Source organism: Gorilla gorilla, chromosome 7 (assembly GCF_029281585.2).
Source record: "Gorilla gorilla gorilla isolate KB3781 chromosome 7, NHGRI_mGorGor1-v2.1_pri, whole genome shotgun sequence".
Lineage (NCBI taxonomy): Eukaryota > Metazoa > Chordata > Mammalia > Primates > Hominidae > Gorilla > Gorilla gorilla.
In genome coordinates, this window is record NC_073231.2 from 139,092,366 (window position 1) to 139,113,694 (window position 21,329).

The 21,329-nt window shown below is 49.8% G+C and overlaps 1 protein-coding gene across 2 annotated transcripts in view; it reads right to left on the bottom strand.

Annotated features, from left to right (window-relative positions):
* Positions 1-21,329, bottom strand: part of NDRG1 (N-myc downstream regulated 1) — a 60,333-nt gene that overhangs the window by 29,636 nt on the left and 9,368 nt on the right. Inside the window, exons 2-3 of one of the 2 annotated variants that reach the window (XM_004047554.5) lie at positions 17,560-17,640; positions 13,529-13,564 (exon numbers count right to left, since the gene is read on the bottom strand). The exons of the other annotated variant lie outside the window; for it this stretch is intronic. Of the exons in view, the coding sequence (XP_004047602.1) occupies positions 13,529-13,564; positions 17,560-17,622 (99 nt within the window). The 5' untranslated portion in view covers positions 17,623-17,640. The remainder of the gene's footprint in view (positions 1-13,528; positions 13,565-17,559; positions 17,641-21,329) is intronic. 2 annotated transcript variants of the gene reach the window in all.

Below are 21,329 nucleotides of genomic sequence, written 5' to 3' on the forward strand. Positions count from 1 at the left end.
ACCTATTGTATGCCAGGTCCCCTTTGTCCCCGCAGGGACGAGTGGGTGACAACTCACAAGCTAGTGGGAGCAGTGGAAATGGCCCCGGGGGGCTGCAGTTCCTCTGGGTCCTCTGAGAAAAGAGGAGAAAGAGGATTTAACCCACTGGGGGGTTGCTGGGAATGGGACCAGGAAAGCCTCCTGAATACCTTAAGACCAGCGATTCTCAACCTGAGGAACAGGTTCAAAAATAAAGAAAAATGGCATCCAATTCCCAGGTTCCCCCGCAGCGTATGAAAGCTCCGTACTGAGTTTCCAACAAGAACTCACCACCTCCCCCTCCCCAGCGGAGGAGTGCAGGGGCTCCCGACACTCACTTGGAGAACCCCGAAGCCAGCCAGCCCCAGGCCACCATCGTGCTTCTGCAGAAAGGAGACAAGCACCCCAGCTCACTTATGGACCAATCTCTCACCTGCCATGTTCATCTAAACTCCTGCAGAGGGTGGTCGTGACTCTTTCTCAATTGCCACTTCACTCGCCTGCCCTGGGTTTCCGCCCTCCTCAAGGTTACCTAAAAGTTCCCTGTTCCTGAATGGCACAGGGACGCAGCAGTGGTTACCAGGTGAGGGTGGTGACACATAAAGAGGCACTGTACAGAGCCAGGCCCAGCCCCCTGGGAGCACCCGGGCCCGCTCAGCACGGGGTCATCCTGGCACCTGCATTAGCCCCCAACACCGTTAAGTCCCCTGGCACACAGAGCTCAGCCCCATCTCCCTTCTCCCCTCTCTGCCCCTCAGGGCCCAACACTTCTTTCCTGCCCATAACAGGCACTGGAAAAATCCATAGATGAGGGAGCAGTGGCCCAGCTTCCAGCGGGGGCCGGAGATCATCTGCTGGGCCCAGCCCAGCCCTGAAGCCACTGTGGGAACAAAGGTCCATTTGTTTGTGGGGGCACATTCTTCATTGTCTCCCCAGCTGACCCACATGGCTCCCTCTAAAAGACAGGCCAGGGCAGGCGGTGTCCCCACCGCCACGGACATCAGAGTTCAAATCCAAGTCCTACCACTCCCCAAACTCTGAGCCTCCAGGTCCTCACCCCTGAGCTGGGAGAGCCGCCTACACCCCCGACTCCATAGCAGGGGAGGAGTCACCTGCACGGAGCCCAGAGCACAGCACCAGGCAGGATGGGGACTCCCGGTGCAGGCAGCAGAGGGTGCTAATGTGGCAGCAGGTATGGGACACGCCACCCCAGCTGGCATCAAGAATGTCCCTGGCAGCCCCCGGAGTTGCGAGTGGGTAGCAGATTTTTGACTCATCTCTTTGAAGGTCTTAAAATTATACAGCCATGGAACCAGAACTAAATTGGAAGATCTATTCCTCAGTCCAAGAAGGAAAAGCTGCCTGGGTCTCACTCACTTTCTGTCCACAGGCCTCTGCATAGCTGCCTGCTTTCAGTGGGCACCCGGCATCTGCTGGATAAGAGATCTGATCCCGACAGACAATGGTGAGCATTACACCCTAGAAAGGAACTTTATCTCCTAAGGGCATCGATCCATGTTGGGATCTTCCCCACTCTGCTCTTGGATTGGCCATGAGATGCTCAGCTCCCTCCTGATAAGACCCCCAGGGTTGGTGAGAGCCTCACAGAGCACTAACACTTCACCCCAGCTCATGAGTGTCAGGACCCTGGCTGCTGCCTCATCACTGCCCCAAACCTCAGCCTGAGCAGGACTCAAAAAAGAGGCTTTCGACATTGCTAGCCTTGGTGGGAAGGACAAAGACCCCGTCTGAGAACATGGAAGTGAAGTGGTGAAGGTCACACAGGGGCAGGGCTGCTTCCCAGGCATAGGTGAGCAGAGGTGAGGGAAAACATTTGCTAAGTGCCTACGAAGAGTAAGGCAGGGTATCAGACCTCCATGCCACCGGGAGGCCCATCAATCCCATTTTATAGGTAAAGAAGTTGAAGGGATTCTCCCAAGGTCATAGGTTTGTGGTGGTAGAACCAGGATTCGAACTCTCTCCGCTGGGCCCTTGCTCCTTTGTGCCAGGGTCTGCTGGCCCCCATCGGTCCTCCACTCAGTTCCTGGCCCCCCAGCACACACAGGAGGAGGAGGAAAAAAGCAAGTGTTGTCATCTTCCCTGTACCCAAGTCCCATCCCCTAAGTCACACACACACGCACACACATACACACACACACAACAAACACACCCACCAACAAACACACATGCACGCACGCGGTTCTAAGCCAGTCAGGAAGACTGTCTGAGATTGAATGGGAGAATTACAACACTCACAAACACAGGCCTTTGTCCTATTCAGTCCCAAAGGAATGTTCTGTCCTTCTGTCCCTGCGGGGATCAATCACTCAGTGTTCTGGAGAGAGGAACCCATCCCCTGTCTTCTATGTTTTCCCAAAGAGAAAGCACAAGGAACCCAGAACATCAGAACTGCAAGGTGCACTGTTCGTCCTCTTGCCTGAGAGAGCAAATTGCCTGTCTCGAAGCTCATGAGGGACCCCCCAACTTCTGGCTGGGACAAGGCTGGCAACACAAACACAACTCCTCCACCATCCAGAGCCCCACACCCAGCAATTCCACAGTTCAGGACCAGGCCACAGAAGACCCTGCTCACAGGGCCTGATCCAGACAAGAGGATGAAAAGACAAAAACCTGGCTGCACACACTTTCCTCTCACCTGCTCTGGAAGAGTCTAGAAAGCTGTTCTTTCAAGTCTAGAGGAGATGGCAGGGATGGGGGCAGTAATAAACAGCCACTGCATCTTACCCCATGCCCGCTTTGAGTTTCTCACACGTGTTTTCTCATTAAATACACAGAACAACCATTGCAGAGATGAGAAAGCTGAGGCTGAGAGAGATTAAGGACTTCATCCAAGGCCACACAGCTGGAATAATGGGGCAGGATCTGAACCAAGCTTGGATTCGAATGTCTGCATCCAAAGCCTGTTCTCTTTAACATCCTGTTTCACATTCTGTGCCGGGCAGAAGAGGGGAAGGAAACCTTTCTCTGCAACGTGCACTGTGACTCCCTAAAGGGGATGCAGCAAGTCAGATTTCCCACACTTATTTGACTGCAAAACACCTGTACCTCCCCAGCGTCTCCAAGGACGGGCCATCCATGCAGCACAGGCCGTTACACCACCGAACAGAATCGAGAAATAATATCTGCTGCTCCCATCCTCCTAAAACAGGCACCTGCCCCCAAACTGCACGCATGTGTGTCTTTGTGAGGAAGTGTGCCAACATTGGAAACACCTCAGCACAGACATCAGACGTCACCTCCTCCTTCCTGCTACCCACCATACACACGCCATGCAAACCCTGTTCTCTTCTTTGCAGCACGACCACAATTACAAATATATGTGTAACAGCTGCCTCCCCAGCCAGGCCGCCAATTCCCAGAGGGAAAGGCTGGCTCTCCAATTGACAGAGTCTGGCCCGGAGGGTACACTTAGAGATTTACAGTCTACACTGCCTGTATGCTGGCAAGTAGCAAACATGGCACGTACCACTATGGTCTACACCGCCTGGAAGCTGTCAAGTGGGGAAACAGACCTAACACTAAGCATGCCTTAAAGATTTCATCTCTTCGGCTGTCAACCCTGGCTTGGGAGCTTTAAAACTACGGCAGACTCTGTTGGTTGGCATCCCAAACATCTGTTGTTCCCTTCTTTTTGAGGATAGAATTCCAACTGATGTACTAGGCAGCAAAGCACCTGATAAAGTGGTCCCCTTCCTTACTCACCTCCCTTGTAACCAAAGATGGTCAGGAGGTTCAGTTCTGGCCAATGAGATGCCAGCAGAAATTCCTGCAGCTTCAAGGAGAGTATTTTAAAAAGGGTCAAACTTGACCTTTTGATTCTTGTCCTTTCACCCTCCTGCCTGCATCCTACTTGGAACATGGATGAGATGCTTGGGGGTTCGGTGGCTATCCTACCAATCTGAGGACCAAAGCCGCATGCTCAGGTGACAGTAGGAAGCTGTAAGGACTAACTCCAGCTGGGCTGGGTGACATTCATAGCTGGGGTGTTAGCTTTCTAGGTTGGTGAGAATAGCAAACATTTCCTTGGCACAGCACTGTTTTTTGAGCAATACTTATCCTAATGATATAACCACCACGTGCCCTTGGCCAAGTTATCAGCCTTCTCTGACAATCCCTGCCATCAGTTGTAAGCTGAGGTCAATGACAAGGCCTCCTGCTCCATTAAGATGCTCCCAAGACTAAAACCATGGTACAGACCTGAATGTGTTTTGCAAGCTGCAGCATTTCCCTCCATGTCAGTTGTTATGGACAACCGCTCCAGAGATGATTAGTGTGAAGCTCCCAGGGCCAGCCCCACTGGCTTAAGTCAACTCTATGGATGATCCGGAGGGGCTCTGGAGGCCAGCTGTGACTCCCCGCTGCCCCCGGTAATCCCCTCCTTCCCAGCAGGCCCTGGGCAGATGCCGACCGTTCTGGGCTCTAAGAGGATCACCGCATACCCAGGCTCTAAGTCAGTTGCTGGGCTTGTTGACCCTCCCTCAGTCTAGCAAGTGGGGTCCAAGCATGGCCAGAGCAGTTACGGTGCCCTCTGGAACAGCTGTCCAGGAAGCTGACTGTGGCTCATCAGCATAAAGTCAAGGCCCATGGCAGCAAGAAAGGCAAATCATGGGAACAGAGGCTCAAGAGAGAATGTCAGGGGCCTGCCCCCTCCCCACCATCTTTTCATAAAATGATACACTCCTCCCCCTATATTTTCCTGGTTCATCGCCTATGCCCATGGAGGAGGAGGTGGAGACACAGCAGTGCCATTCATCTTAATGATCCATTCCATTAAGTAACAAACATAGGCTAGGTGTGATGGCTCACACCTGTAACTTTGAGTTTGAGACCAGCATCTGCAACATAATGAGACCTCCTCTCTACAAAAAATAAAATTAGCCAGGCATGGTGGCTCACGCCTATAGTCCCAGCTACTAGGGAGGCTGAGGTAGGAGGATCACTTGAGCCCAGGAGGTCACAGTTGCAGTGAGCCGAGATCACACTACTACACTCCAGCGTAGGCAACAAAGGGAGACCCTGTCTAAAAAAAAAAAAAAAAAAAAAAAAAAAAGAGTAAAGAACACATAAAGTACCAGAGATAACCAGGGGAGGTGTGTGTAGCCAGGAGGAACACGATAAAAAGACAGCCACCCACTTACTGAGCAAGTCCGATAAAGCCAGCTTTGTCTCCTGTACTATATCATGACAGCCATTGAACAGCCTTTGGGGCTGAAGTATAGGTGCCCAATGAGATAACAGAATTAAGATTCAAGATAGACAGGTCCTTGGGCTTCCAAAGCCATGATTCACCTGCAAGCCTCACACAATGGAAGACCTTCAAGAGGTCAAGCTGGGCCTGTCACTTCTCGCTTCATTCCCCAGTCTTCTTTTATGTTGACATCAGGTCAAGAGAAATAAACAAAGTTACACAGAGTCAGGGAACAGGCTGCAGTGGGCAGAGGGTGTCAGCCTGGGAATACAGCATGCAACTGGAACCCACGCTGAAGCCCTCAGTTCTCCAAGGAAACAAGAATTAGGAAGAACATCTTTGTTTGGATTAGGGTGAAGAGATGGAGCAGACCCCATCATCCATGGAGCAGGGGAGGGCGACAAAGACCTGTGAGCTGAGCCTGCTGCTGTGTGCATTCAGTGTTTGCAATGCGCTCAGGGACAGCGATGCTCCCCACTGTTTCACAGATTAGGAAACTAAGCCCCAGGGAGGTCAAGCGAGTGGCCAAGGACATGCGAGTAGCAAATGACAGGGCTAGGTCTGCACTCGCTTCCGCTCACTGCACCCTTTCTGGGACACCAGGAGATGAGTGAGGTCAGCCTGGCAGAGCCTGGCCTGGACACACCTCGGAGGCCTGGGTATGAGCCCCACCTCTCCTGTTCCATTGGAGGGTGCTCCTAGGAAACCCACAGCAGAATTGCAGAAGAAGTATGCTGTGTTTATTTTCCAAAGCCTCATTTTGTACTGATCCAGATGAGCGTTCCTGCCATCTGTCACTCTAAGGGTTTGCTCTAAGTCCCAATGGCTTTGCTAGGAAGTAGGGCTGGGGGAGGACGAGAATGGGAAATGGCGAGTTGAGGATTTCCAGGCTTCTATCTGAGTTCTGCCCACCTTCAGTCATGGGGCATGAAAACAAGAAGCAACTGTGTGGAAAGAGAGAAATTAGCAAAAGGTCACCATTTCCATTTTCCCTGTGAGCTGGTCCGCTTCCAAGAAAAGGAGGGAAAACAGGCCCCCCCGAATGGGATTGTACATCCCTAAGACCAGCTCAGCTCTGCTGAACAAGAGGCCTTGCAGCAGAACGGGAGCCAGACCTCCAGAGCCCTGCCCGGCCCTGGTGCTGCCCCAGCCCCCTCCACCGCTCCACACGGAGGTCCTGTGGGTAACATCAGCTCATTTCCCAGGGAGCCCTGGTGAGCACACAAACACAGATTCCCATGGAAACCAAATCAAATCTAACCATCTGAATAACTCAAGATCCAGGTGGAGGGAATTAGAAGCAGCAAATCCAACAGAAAAAGCAATTTGAAGCCACAGAAAGTCACCCGGCCCACGAGGTACAATTTATCGGTGATGAAGTCAACTCTGCTGTCCCTTCCCCAAAACTCGTTAAATGAACTTTGGCTCCAGACGTGCGGATTGAATCAGCTTTCACCATCTATCTCACCATGGCGTGACACTGGGCAAATCCCTTCAGATTTTCTGGGCCTCGTATCTTCAACATAAAACAAGGATGGCAAGGATAGATGGCAAGGATACCTCCCTCAACAAGGTTTCATGAGGATCACATGAGCGGATGCAGGAAAATAGCCCAGCACGGTTTCTGACATACAGCAGAGCTCAAGAGAGGCCAGCCATTACGACTTCCATGACTATAACATTTTTCGGAAGCAGATGGATCTAAATCTAGGCCTATCTCTACAGTACCCTTTGGCAATTTCCGTAACATCTTCAAATGGGTCTCTCGCCTGCAAAAGAGGCCAACACCCCTCACCTTGGCAGGGAAGCCCTGAGACAATAAGTATGCAAATATTCATTCTTCCTCCTCTTCCCTCCCCCAGGTGGCCTTCCACAAAGCTCCCCAACTGGAGCAGAAGTCTTGGACTCTAGAATTCTAGCCAAAGAAAATAAGCTGGAACCCAAAATACTCCCACCCTCCCTACTCATCAAATTTGCAAACACAATTGCCTAAAACCTGATGCCGGAGGTCTCTCAGCAGAGCCAGATCAGACAGTGTCCTTCCTGCAACCCTGACACCTAGGCCAGCAGCCCGCCCACCCCGTGCTCTGAGGGTTCCGGAATCTTTTCAGGAACCAGAGCCAGGTGGGGGCCTGACAGCGCTGGCAGAACCTCATATGCAAATCACCAATCACTTTGCCCGAACATCACCCACGACAAAACAAAGAGACCACCTAAAGGCGATGCCAGTGATGGAGAGATAAGGCCTGATGCCATCTGCTTTGGCAGGCGAGCTGTCTCCAGAGACAGGCCACCCAGCAGCTCAATGCAGACTCCGTCAGCAGCTCCTCAGTGCCGAGCTCTGGGCTCAGTGTGTGTGTTTTGATTCATTTAAAAAACAAACCAAAAAAAAGCCTAAATTATTGACTACATTGGGAAAGGAAGTAGGAATCTGCCTGAGTTAGTCAAAGTGCTGAAGCAGCAATTATTTTTCAAGGAATGACATCGGCTGCTTTCAGATACACAAAATAAAGCAACTCAGACTCCTTAGACTGGACCAGGAGGGAAGCTATGCCCAGGGGAAGAACTGCCCAGGAGGGAGCCCTATTTTAACAAGCAGGTAAGAAACCAACTAAATGAATAGATAAAATTGATTTGCCATTAAGGCACAGCAACTCTTGAGTCCTACAACAACTCATTGTCAGTAGGCTAAACATAAGCCCAATGAAGTGTTGCTTAGATTATCTGCTTGGCTAGATTTTTTGACAAGTAGACGTGTCAAAGGTGAACCACAGTCTAGTCCATAAGGGCTTGATCAGCCTTTCCAGGAACAGGGCTATACTCAAGCATCACGGTTGAGAGAACTGTCTGCGTCAGACAGCCCTGGGCTCAATGTGGCTCATTTCACAGCTGCCGCCCCTGGGAAAGCCTCAGTTTCCTTATCTGTAAAGGAAGGATGATGGTACAGGTCCCCAAAGATTCAGCAAGAGGGCGTGGGAGGCCCTCAGTGCTGGCCTGGCTCATCAGAGGACACTGAAGTGCATGGCAGACAGGTGCTGTCCTGTCGCTTTGCTGCAACTCCCATGTGAATCTGAGGTCAGATTATGCTGACCAGTCCCCGGGCTGATACAGCCTGTAGGCCCCCTTGACCAAAGCTCTGTCCTTCTCAGTTCCTGGCCCTGGAACCCATCAGGCCCCAGAGAACTTCCGTCGTCACACTGCACTGCATCTTCTGAAGGAAATTCTACAGCAACCCTACACCCAAGATTTTGGAGACTGCTGAAAATCTGGGGGACGCTTTCATCAATCTCATGAGTCCCTAACACCTTCCAATCTAAGAAGCCAAATCTAAATGAATACAGTTTTATACAAAGATTTTCTTTTGGTAACAACCTTGAAAAGTGTCATTCAACACTCAGATTTCAGCTCAAATATTGTGACTTACTGGGAACACTGAGCCTGTTAACAGCTTACAGGAATAACACGTTTTTGCCCTTGGAAATTTCAGAATTCAGATCAGAAAGGCCTTTGCTTGTGCTGTTACCTCTGCCTGGAATGATCTATCCCCAGTCTCTTTGTCACGTGACTGGCTCTATCTATCTTTTAGGTTTCAGTGCAATGTCACCACTTAAAAAAAAGCCTCAACCTAAGACAGCACCCCAGCCATGCCCTATCCCATCACCTGGCTCCATATCACCCTTCACTGTTATCTTCAAAGCACCTACAGAAGCTGGAATGCTCACATTTGCTTGTTTGTATGTTTGTTTGACTCTTTCTTCTGAGGAATCAGGATTGGTTTCAAATATGTGCCCTGGAAGCACATGGCTTGAGGTCCCCTTTCCAGCTCTGCGATCTCAGGCAAGTTCCCTAACCTCTCTGTGCTTCAGGTCCTCTCTCTCCGTAGGATGGGGACAGGATCGCCATAAGCACACGTGGGGCACATTTGGCATGCTGCCAGACACATTCTGTGCTCGGCAGTGCTGAGCTATTATTCCAGAATTTAGGTTCCTGAAAACACAGGTCACTGCCTGTCATGCTCATCACTGCATCCCCAGCACCTAAACTAATGCCAGGCACAAAGTGGGCATTTGTTAAAGAAATAAAGGAAGGCACAATAGGGAAAATGCTCCGACCTCATAGGACAGCTTGGGGAATTAACTCAGAGGGCTCAGCCCAGGCTGATGCACAATGCTGGGAGATCTTATCCTGACCTCTGCTCTATCCTTCCAAAGCCTTCTCTGTGTGGTCCTCACTTTAATGATGTCCTAAGGGGCAGCGCCTTAGCTGACCCCAGCCTGAGCCACATAGGTTGACCTTCCCTGGGAGTAGGGGCAGGAGCTCCTATTCTCTGTTCTATCAGTTGCCTGTGTCCTGAGATGGGAGAATGTAAAAGTGTTTTGCAGACTTTCCAGAGAAACAAAAATGTGAGGAATTATCTTCGCAGGGAGCAGATAAACTATGCTTTCTAGGTTTCTCAGAATTGGTAACCAAGATTTTAAAATCCAAAATAACCATATGATCCAGTGATAGGGTTTGGCTGTGTCCCCACCCAAATCTCATCTTGAATTGTAGCTCCCATAATCCCCACGTGTCGTGGGAGGGAACCAGTGGGAGGTAATTGAATCATGGGGTCAGGTTTTGCCTGTGCTGTTCTCATGATAGTGAATGAGTCTCAAGAGATCTCACGGTTTTATAAAGAGCAAGAGATCTCATGGTTTTATAAACGGCAGTTCCCCTGCACACACACACTCTTGCCTGCTGCCATGTAAGGTGTGCCTTTGTTCCTCCTTCACCTTCTGCCATGAATGTGAGGCCTCCCCAGCCATGTGAAACTGTGAGTCCATTAAACCTCTTTTTCTTTATAAATTACCCAGTTTCTGATATGTCCTTATAGCAGCTTGAGAATGGACTGATACCTCTAGCAATTCCACTTCTGGGTATATGTCCCCCAAAACTGAAAGCAGGATCTCAAAGAGATATCTGTACACACATGTTCACAGCAGCAGTATTCACAATAGCCCAAAGTGCCCAAAGTGTCCATCAACGGACAAATGGATAAGCAAAATGTGGGGCATACATACAACAGAATATGATTCAGCCTTAAAAAGGAAGGAAATGCTGACACCTGCTACAACAGGGATGAACCCTGAGGACACGATGCTAACTTATACCAGCCAGACACTGGCAAAGAACAAATCAATGCAAATTAACAGTTTCATAATAATAATATAGTGTATGATTGCACTTGTATGAGGTACTTAGAGTAATCAAAATCTAGAGTAATCAAAATCACAGAGACAGAAAATAGAAGGATGACTGCCTAAAGCTAGAATGAGGAGTTGTTTAATGGGACAGAGTTTCAGTTCTGCAGGTTTTAAAGTTCTAGGGGTACAGTGGCTCAAGCCTCTAATTCCAGCACTTTGGGAGGCTGAGGCAGGCAGATCACTTGAAGTCAGGAGTTCGAGACCAGACTGGCCAACATGGAAAAACCCATCTCTACTAAAAATACAAAAATTAGCCCGGTGTGGTGGCGGGCACCTGTAATCCCAGCCACTCAGGAGGCTGGGGCATGAGAATTGCTTGAACCCAGGAGGTAAAGAAAGGTTGCAGTGAGCCAAGATCGCACCACTACACTCCAACCTGGATGACAGAGCAAGACTCTGTCTAAACACAAATAAAAATAAATAAATAAATACAGCTCTGAAGATGGATGATAGTGATGGTTGCACAGCAATATCCATGTACTTACTATGACGGAACTGTACATTTAAAAGTAGTTACGTTGATAAATTGGATGTTATGTGTATGTTTCCACAACAACAAAAATAATTCGGGAAAACACTCCATGATAGTTAGTGGATAGGGTGTGTGGTGTTTGGCCCGGCACTGATGCGGGAAGCACCACATCATTGGCCCTTGTCAGTGTCCTCTCTCCACTACCACTTAACAAGCCTGGAGCACTGTCTCCATTTCACAGGTGGGGAAACGGAGGTGAAGCATCTCGTGCTAAGGGTCAGTCACCAGGAAAGGACACCCATGGGGCTTGCGGTTCACTCCTCCTGGCTCTGGAATGGGGCCTTCACCTGAGGAGGATGGACAATCACATCCCCACTGCAGGAAGATACAACCTCAGTGCCAGCAAGCCGCTCCCCTGGGGAACACAAGGAGCTGACATTTCAGCCACAGGGAAGGTTGGCAAGGGCAGCTTCGATCAGGCTGAGGGAGGCTGGGGTGGCCCGGCCCATCCCTGAATGAGCAGATGACCCCTGGGGCTAACTTCCAGCTGTTCTCAGCTCAGAGAACCAGTCAAATAACCAAGGCCATGGTGCTGGTGCCACAGCCACTGCATCTATTGCAGCTCTGACTGCCCTGGGTGCATTTTTTCTCATTCTCAGGAGGGTGAAAAAGAGGATCCGCTACCATAACTCTTAGCTGCCCCACCATGCCACCCTCAATGAGTGACTTCCCCCTTTCTCTGTCCCTCAGGTTCCCCAGCTGTAAAATGAAGGCTTGGACTTGATAAACCTCAAGATAGTACATTCACCTCCCACCCTCCTGGAGCACCTTCGCATGCCCAGCGTCCTGCAACATAGAGAGGAACGGGATGGAGCTCTGGCCAGGGCATGGGAGAAGCCTGGACCTCAGCACATGAGTGGTGCAGGAAGAACATGGGCTTCCTTCCTGGTCAGGCAGAGCTAGGTGTGGCTCCCAGTCCCTCCACTCTGGCCTCAGTATACCCATCTGAAAAATAAGGCTAATGGTGCCTCTCATGTTATCATGAGATATTGAGGCATTACATGAGATATTGGCTGGCAAGCTCTCAGCACAGCACCTGGCAGGTAAGAAGCCCTTGCCAACATCATTAAAACCTACACAAGCAGCAAAGGGAGCACTCAGGGCTGGAAGAGGCGAGGCCCAGAGTCTGGCACCACTTCCCCAATCACTGCTGAGTGACCCCAGGCAAGTCACTTCCCAGTGCTGTCTCTCTTCTTCTTTTTTTTTTTTTGAGACAGAGTTTCACTCTTGTTGCCCAGGCTGGAGTGCAATGACGTGGTCTCGGCTCACTACAACCTCTGCCTCCCAGGTTCAAGCAATTCTCCTGCCTCAGCCCCCAAGTAGCTGGGGTTATAGGCGCTTACCACCATGCCTGGCTAATTTTTGTATTTTTAGTAGAGACAGGGTTTCTCCATGTTGGCCAGGCTGGTCTCGATCTCCTGACCTCAGGTGATCTGCCTGCCTCGGCCTTCCAAAGTGCTAGGATTACAGGCATGAGCCACTGCATCTGGCCCTTCTTCTTAAACACTGAGGTCAGGGTGATCTCTAGGGACAGCCTGACACAACCAGGATGATGAGAAAATACACACCTTGGTGGTGGTATAGAAAGCCTTGATCATCTACTAGCCAATGCTTCCAGCCCCTCTCCCATCCTTTCCTTTCCTTCCAAAGACAGTGCAAGATTCCTCGCCTCGGGATGGATGGGGGAGCATTCATGAAATCAGAGATTCAAGAGGAAAAGCGGAGTTGTTCTGAGGTAAGGAGATAAAATAGAGGAGTGAGATGCAGAGTGCAGAATGGGTCCCAAACTGGGGACACCTGTGCAACACATGGGTAGAGGTTCAGGTGAGAACACCTCAGCCACCTCTGGCTGGTCCAGGAGTGCGCTTCTCCTCCTTCAAGGAGACCACAAGCTCGCCATATGCTCAGGCTTTCTGCCCCACCCTCCAGAGCCCAGCACAGCATGGGACCCACCCGAGCTTGGGGCTAACGAGTCCAGGACTTAGATTTCCTGAAGTTCTGACCCAGCCCTCGGCTGAGAGAGCCCAGCCTGTTCTCCTGAGAGCCTGTTCTTGGACACGGCTGAGCTGCACCCCCTGGCCCGCCCTGCAATCCTGAGTGGGAATGGAGATACTTCAGTTCTGGGCCAGTAAACCACAGAGAAGGCTGGTTTCAGTTTCCCAAGTGGAGCCAAGAACATCAAGCTTTTGCTTCCGTTCCCTCCCCTCACAGGGTCCCAAGCCAGCCCAGCATCACACCATTTTCCCCACACACGCCCCACCGTTCTGGCCAGCTCTTTGGGGCTGAAACAGGCGGTGTCTCTGTCCTGCTTTCGTGGGAAGTGACTGGTTCCTGATTCTCTGGCCAGCACTCAAGTCAGCTTCTGTCTGGGAGCAGCAGCTGAGGGTGAGGACCTAGCTGAGACCACTGCCTTCTCTTCCCTTGCCCGCAATGTTTGCGCAATGATCTACTTAAACCAATGGAAAGAAAAAGGAAAAAGAGAAGATGGGATGAGGAAGGGGAAGGAAAGCCACATCCTCTACTTGCCTGGACATCAAACTCTTGCAGGAGGCCGGTGATGGTCTGTGGAAAGACAAAAAAATTGTCAATTTCATCTGTTTTTCTCTGTAAGAGAAATAATGTTGGGACATATGGGCCTTTCTATGACCTGAATCTGTACCTACACTTCCTCCTTTGTGGGGTCTCCTTAATTCCTCACAAAGGCAGGCTTTCCTTTTCTCTTTTTTTTTTTTTTTTTTTTTTTTTGAGACGGAGTCTTGCTCTGTCGCCCAGGTTAGAGTACAGTGGTGTGATCGCAGCTCACTGCAAGCTCCGCCTCCCAGGGTCACGCCATTCTCCTGCCTCAGCCTCCTGAGTAGCTGGGACTACAGGCACCCGCCACCACACCCAGTTAATTTTTTTTTTTTTTTTGTATTTTCAGTAGAGACGGGGTTTCACCATGTTAGCCAGGATGGTCTCAATTTCCTGACCTCACGATCCACCTGCCTCGGCCTCCCAAAGTGCTGGGATTACAGGTGTGAGCCACCACGCCCAGCCCAGACTTTCCTTTTCATCTCAAAATAGAAGTCCAGCGGAAAAGCAGACACATTAACTGGACTCCTTTCTGACAATAGCCTTGATAGATAAAAATCTGAAGGTCTAAGCTGATCACAAGCTTGAGAGATACAGAAATTTGATATCTGACTATTAACTGGTCTCCCTGGCTCCACCCATGTGCTATACTTTTAAAACTCAAACCTGACCACATCATGGTCCTCCTTACATTTTTTCCATGGCTGCTGTCATCTGGACCTGGATTAAATTTCAGTCTCTTGTGAGTAGAAGAGGCAGTGGAGACCTCTAAGCATTTCCCTCAATCTAAAAATTCTGAGTTTCAGGCTGGGTGCTGTGGCTCACGCCTGTAATCTCAGCACTTTGGGAGGCTGAGGCAGGAGGATCACCTGAGGTCGGGAGTTCGAGTCCAGCTTGACCAACATGGAGAAACCCCGTCTCTACTAAAAATACAAAATTAGCCAGACATGATGGCACATGCCTGTAATCCCAGCTACTCGGGAGGCTAAGGCAGGAGAATTCCTTGAACCCAGGAGACAGAGGTTGCAGTGAGCCTAGATCACACCATGGCACTCCAGCCTGGGCAACAAGAGTGAAACTCCGTCTCAAAAAAAAAAAAAAAAAAAAAAATCTGAGTTTCAGCCCAAATTCTATCTTTTACCAGAGCTGTCCATGGCAGGACAGGTCCAGGAAGACAGAGAAAAGTCCTGTGTCCCCTCTGGCCTGGTGAAAGTGTGACTCGGAGGACCAACTGGAGTCTTGGCTGGCCAACATTTCTAAGAGATGTTGCTGGCATGTTTTCCTCCTGACCCAGAGATGGAGTCCCAACACTCTGTGAAAACTGAGCCCCAGCCTCACCCACCACAAACCCCCAGAAAAGAAGACGGCTCAGCAGAGCGAAATGCAAAAGCGATGAGGGGAACAGGATGATGGAATGGAGCTCCCATTAGATGGCAGGGATTGGAAGACTAGATGACAACACAGGCCCTCGTGCTGGGGATTCAAATAGCTCCACATCCCCTGAGCTGTGGGCAAGAACATCAGGGACTTTGGGTAAATTCAAGTGGAAGCAAACGTGGCTGGCACCTATACCATTGCCCTGTGTGTGTATATGTGCATGTGAGTGTGTACTGGTGGGAAAGAATGGGGAAAGCCATTCTGTACAGCAAACACCAACCTTCAAAACGTCAGCAGAGTATAGTGGCAATCTAGATTGAGGACAGACGCAAGGAAGAACTTCCCAGTAGTCAAGTCTAACTCTAAATACTTTGCTGAGTCAATCTAAGGAACTGAAAGAAATTTATTTCCGTCTAAACCTTGAAAGAAAGGGTAAATATTCACTGAGAGATGCACTGGCATGTAACCCTGAATGGACAAGCTCTTAGACATGTGTTTCATACATAAAATGTTCTAAGGATTCCAGTAGGCTGCCTGAAATAAATAAAAAATGTTGTTTTAAATGCATTTACCCTTGGACCCAGCGATGCCACTTCTGAGAACTTTTTTCTAGGGCTGTACCTGCACATGTATGTAATGACACACATGAAAGATACAAGGGTGCAAATTTCTTGCAGTGCTGTCTGTAATAGCAAAAGGCTGGAAAGACACATGTGTTCATATACTGGGCACTGGGCAAATACATGTAGTGGAATACTATGTACCTAAAAAGAGAAAAGCAAGTGGATTATGGACTGATGTTGAAAAGATCTCCCAGAAATGTCAAGTGAATAAAGCAAAGTGTGGGATACTATTTTCACAGGGTTTTTTAAAAGGGAGAAATAAGAATATGGTGATATGTATTTGTTCTATCTAGAAGTTTCTGTTTGATTATTTCAGAAGACTATGTCACAGACCCAGAGTTAAGAGGACACGGATTTAGAAATTGCATAGTATACAGTAGGGGTTGGCACACTGCAATCTGCCTCACCACATTTTAAATTTTTGCTGGAACACATTAAGTACATTCACTTATATACTGTCTATGGCTGCTTTCTTGCTACAATGGCAAAGTTGAGCAGTTGCAACAGAGATCATGTGGCCTTCAGTGCCTAAGATATTTACTATTTGACCCTTTGCAGAAAAGGTTTGCAGACCCTAGTGTGGAATGATAAGCAAGCATCTGTAGCCTCCCCAGGCTTGGTTTCTAACTCTAGTTGTACCAGCTATCTGGATGAACTTCACCAATCCCCTTCCTGTCTAGGACCAGTTTGTTTTTATTTTTAAATCTGCAAAAGGGGAAAAGAGATGGTTGCCTCACACATTTGTAAAGAAAAGTCTATGAAATTATGAACCTAAAACAGAGCAGCCACATGTAGAGTCATAAGGAAATTAAATGAACAGTCTATTCACCAATGTCAGCTGGCCTGGGTTTGATTCCATGTCCCACACTTTGTAACTATGCAAAGAAGACAAATTAACCTCCCTAAGACCCAACTTCCTCCTCTACAAAATGAGTACAATCACAGAACCTGGGACCTGCATGAACCAAAGTTGAAATACGGTCGGCGGAGAAGCAGGCATGCAGGATGTGGTTAGTGCATGGTAATTATCACTTTTAAAAGCATTTAGTTGGCTTTAGACTAACTTCACTTTTGGACCAAAGCTTCCACATTTTTAAAAAGACATATCAGAGGCAGTTATGAGACTAAGTGAGAATTGGGATGTAAACATGTTTTGAAGCTACAGTGTCAACTGTGCAAATGTAAAGGTTCATTCATCTTCAGAACAATCAGCCCAGGCTGGGCCCTGCCAGCCCAGCCTATAGGACAGGGGCTTCTGTTTCCAACAGGAAGAGCTCTGTTGACAGAAGAGGTTTGCCCAAAAAGATAATAATAGCAAGTGAAAAAGTGACTATGCATTGCCCATCTCCTCTATGGCAAAGTTCTAACTGCTCCCTATGAAGTAGGTCACTCCATCCTCACTTGGCCCCATGAGGTAAGTCCTAATGTCACCATTTTACAGATGAAGAACTAGAATATGAAGATACTGAGAGGTTAGCAAGTGGACACCAAGCTGCAAAGTGTCACAGCTAGGATTTAAGCCCAGACAGTGCAGCCCCAGAGTATGTGGCTTTAATGAGAGCTGAGGCAGGCAGTCCCTATGGGCAACTGGGCCCCATGTTGCATGTTCTATAACCACAGAATGTTAGAGACGGGAAAGCTGAGAGAACCTCTGGTTCGATGTCTTCACTTTACAAATGACAGCAGAAAGGCCCAGAGAAGTGGGCAAGGGGCCCAGCCCTCGATCCTATGGGACTTGAACCAGAGCCTCTCACAACTTTGCATTTCAAGGAAGCAGTGGACACCTGTGTTATGTGTGTACGCATGTGTGTCTGTATGCTATGTACATGTGTGTGCAGCATGTTTGTATGCCGTGTGTATGCTGTATACATGTGTATTTGTGCAGTGTTTGCATGCCCATAAGTACAAGTGTGAGCTCCGGTGTGCCTGTGTGTGTCTATGTGCACATGTGCCTGTGATGGGGTAGCCAGGAAGATCTCCACTCACCTCCCCTTTCTCCACCAAAGGCTTCACCTCAGCGAGGTCTACGTCCTGCATCTCCCGAGACATGTCCCTGCTGTCACCTGCCTGCAAGGAGACAAAGGCCAAAAGGTCAACACTTCCTGCTGAGAGGTTTCCTAAAGGAAGCAAATCCAAGACCAATGGCAAGAAGGCCAGGCCTGCGCTCTGCCCAGCAGCTTCACCTCCCTCGTGATGCACTGCAGGGGATGAGGAAGCCCCTTGTACACACAGCCCATGGACCCAACCCAGTCTTCCCATTGGGGCCAGTGCAGTGGATTTCCTGGGAGAGGATACTGAGGCTCACAGACACTACCCTCCCAATGAAATGGATAGATCAGGCTCACAAACAGGTCCCCATACCAAGTTCAGGTCCACCACCGTACCCAGGACGCAGCTCACTGCATTCTAGAAGAGGACCTGCATTGCTGATCCCAAAGTCAGGCAGCCCCAGTGTGACAATGAAAGGGGAACACAAGCTCACACGATGCTTACCATGTATAGGCATAGTGCAAGCTTCAGCCTCACAGTTAGCCCTAACAGAAGGCTGGTGATGCGGATGCACAGACACACAGGCACACACATGCGCGTGCACACACATACACACCCCACGGTGCAGGACTCTCGGCTGCCTGCTAAAAGGGAAGAGGGGCAGAGGAAAACCTTAAGTCAAGGAGTTTGGCAGGCATTTGAATGCACAGTACAATTTTGTAAGAAAAAGGACCTCCAAGGCAGAAAGCACTTCCTGGATCAAAGCAGGGGATGGACCAGAGGGGTTACCTGTGCTCTAACACAGGGCAGGTGCTGAAGTGTGGGCTGCAAAACCAGACTGAAGCACAGCCCAGGAAGACTCGGAATGCTGCCACTGACTCCCTGGGGTGCAAGGCTTAGGCAGGTGGTGATATCTATTAAGCATGCCTCCAAGAGCTGAATCTAGAAACCAGAAGTATAAGCATGTATTCTTCTAGATCAGTAGTCAAGTTAGAAAAACGAAATGCCCATCAATCCCTGGGGTGAAGCATCAAAAATGCAGAATAAGGTCAAGTCTTACAGACAGCAGCAGAGGACCGGGGAAGAAGGAGTAAGTGACAAGAAGGAAGAGCCCAGGCCACCCACCCAGTTCACAGATCCAGACTTTCTGAATGGAAAACGCCTGACCAAAGCCCTCACACAGCCAGCTTCAGAGTGGGAACCTGGGCCCCGCACTGCCCAAGGCCCCTCGGATGCAATGGTCGAGAGAATGCTGTAAGCCTCTGAAATTCCTGCCTAGGGCTCCGCTGAAGACCCAGGAACTCCCAAGAACCTGGTGAAACACCTCTTAGAGGTCAGCCGGCAAGCGCGGGCCACCCCGAATCCACCCCGGATCCATCCCGTGTGCCAACACGTGGCATTCCGTGGGCAGATCCCGCTCTCCACTGGGGTGCTCTGGTCTGGGGCCCCAGCATGATTTTCCCCAGTAGATAACCAGCCCCACAAGAATGGCTTTATACAGACTTTGGAGTCTACGCTCCAGAACATTCTGAAAACAAAGTCGGTTTTATATTTGTGAGCATTCCTGGGCAGCTGCCAGCTTGGAGGCAGGAGGCATGAAAGGCCCGGGTCTGTTAGCCTTGCTAATTCAGCAGGTTTGTGGTCCCAAGACCCTGGCCTGTGGGACACCTCGCCTACACGGCCTAGGGAGCCTTCCAGAAACCCAGGGCCCTGCCAACACCACCCCTCATTCTGGGAGTGAAAGGACTTCTCATTTCACAGGAGCTTCTTAGCATACCCTGCTCAGCAAAACGCGCTAGGGTGAAGTCAGGGGGCTCTCACTGTCCCACGAGGTGGGTTCAAGCAGTCCTACCTGTGAGCTTCATCAAGCAGGTAGCTTGTTCTTTTCTCTACCTCTAGCTCCCAGCACGAGAGACTCTCCTAGGCAGAAAGTCAGGCTGCAACTCCCTCTCTGAATAAATGAGCAATGTAGCTCAACAGCATGCTTTCAGTAAAATTCACTTTTAAATTGTTGCTAAACCCCAAGAGTGCAATGTCTGGAAAACAACTTCTACATTTAAAAGGACTCGAGAAATGGTTCAGTCCAGTTTGGTCAGTTCTCTTTGGCTTCCAGAAACCGTGATCACATTAGGATATAGTGTCAGTCTCCACCAGCTCTCTCCTTCTCCAGAACAGAAAAGACAGAAATGTCCACCTTCCCCGTTTCCTCTATCTGGTGAAACCTCTTTACCCTACCCGGCACCTTTTTTATTCCTACAGCTTAGCTTCCCAGACCACATGAGGCAATGGGTTAAAAAATCGCTGTGTCTCCAAGAAATATCAAGTTCTTGAGCATCTGCTTTTGGGAGCTGGTGGGGCCTTCTCTGACCCAGCCCCCTCACTGCTAAAGGCCTTTGGGAAGTCTAGAGAAAAAACTGCTGAGGATGATCACGGGGTATATCTAAACTAGGGGGGATTTTCTCTCCCCGGGGACATTTGGCAATGTCTAGTGACATTATTTATTGTCCCCCAAATGATTCCATTGATTTTGAACCATTTAGGAAGTGTCCTAGACTCTGAAGTCTGCCGGGAGACTGGATAAAGCTTTGCACTAGTCTGGGGGGACTGTGGGGGCTGCAGGCCTCGGGGTAGCCTGCATGTTGGTCGCGTCCTGCAATACTAAGGCCGCATGAACCAAGGACTGCAGAAGGTGCTCTCTGCAGGTTGACTCAGCCAGCTGCTGGCGCTCCACCATCTGGCCAGCCTGCAGGGCAGGAAGAGAGCGGCTCCCTCACCTCAGTTCTCCCGAGTTGGGCCCATCAAGCAGCCCTTACCTTGTCCCTGATGCCTCAACCAAAAAACTTTTCAAACTTTTTTTGCAGGAGCTTTTATCCAAAGGAAATCATGTAAGGAGGTTCAACATATAAAAATGTTAAAAAATAAAAATTTTAAAATTTAAAAAGCCAAGGTGCTTCGGCTCAAGCCAGGGAAAGGGGCCTGAACCCCACTCCACCCCAGGACTTGGCTCCCTACAATCTGCCCACTCCCAGCCCCCACGCCACCAGGCTGGCCCTCAAAGAACATCTGAGTTCTCGGAAGCAGGCTGGAAAACTCAGGATTTATTCAGAGGTTTCTTCCCACTAGGTTCTATGTGCCCAACACAGAGCTCAGAACAAAAATAACACCAGCTATGGTGATGAGACTGGCTATGGGACTCACCTGGGGATCATGAGCAAACAGACCCAGTTCCTGCCCCCACGGAGCTCACAGTCCCGAGGGGACAGGCGCTCCCTTGGGCTCACTCATCAGGCTGCATCTGGGCTGTGTCCACTGTCCTGTCTGTCTCCCTAGAGGGCAGAGCGGATGCTGTCTGGACAGCATCCAGGACAGCATCTGTGCCTCCTGGACAGAGATCCTCAGCTCAGCACTGCTGACATTTGGGCCCCGCAAGCAGCCTCTGCCTTAGGGGCTGCCCTGAGCACGGGAGGAGGCTCAGCAGCATCCCTGGCCTCTGCCCACCACATGCCCACAGCATACACCCCACGCTGTGACCAGCAAAAGAATCTGCAAACGTTGCCAAATGTCCCCTGGTGCGACATCCACCCTCCTTTGGAATAGCTGATTTTAGTAATTCCTAGTAGGTAACAGTATCCAGAAAATGTCAGTTGGATGCATTCTTATTTAATCTAGTGCACGTGCGCGCACACACACACACACACACACTCTCGAATGCACTCACACAGTCCCTCACACTGACACACTTGCAAACTTTCATTCTCACACTCATG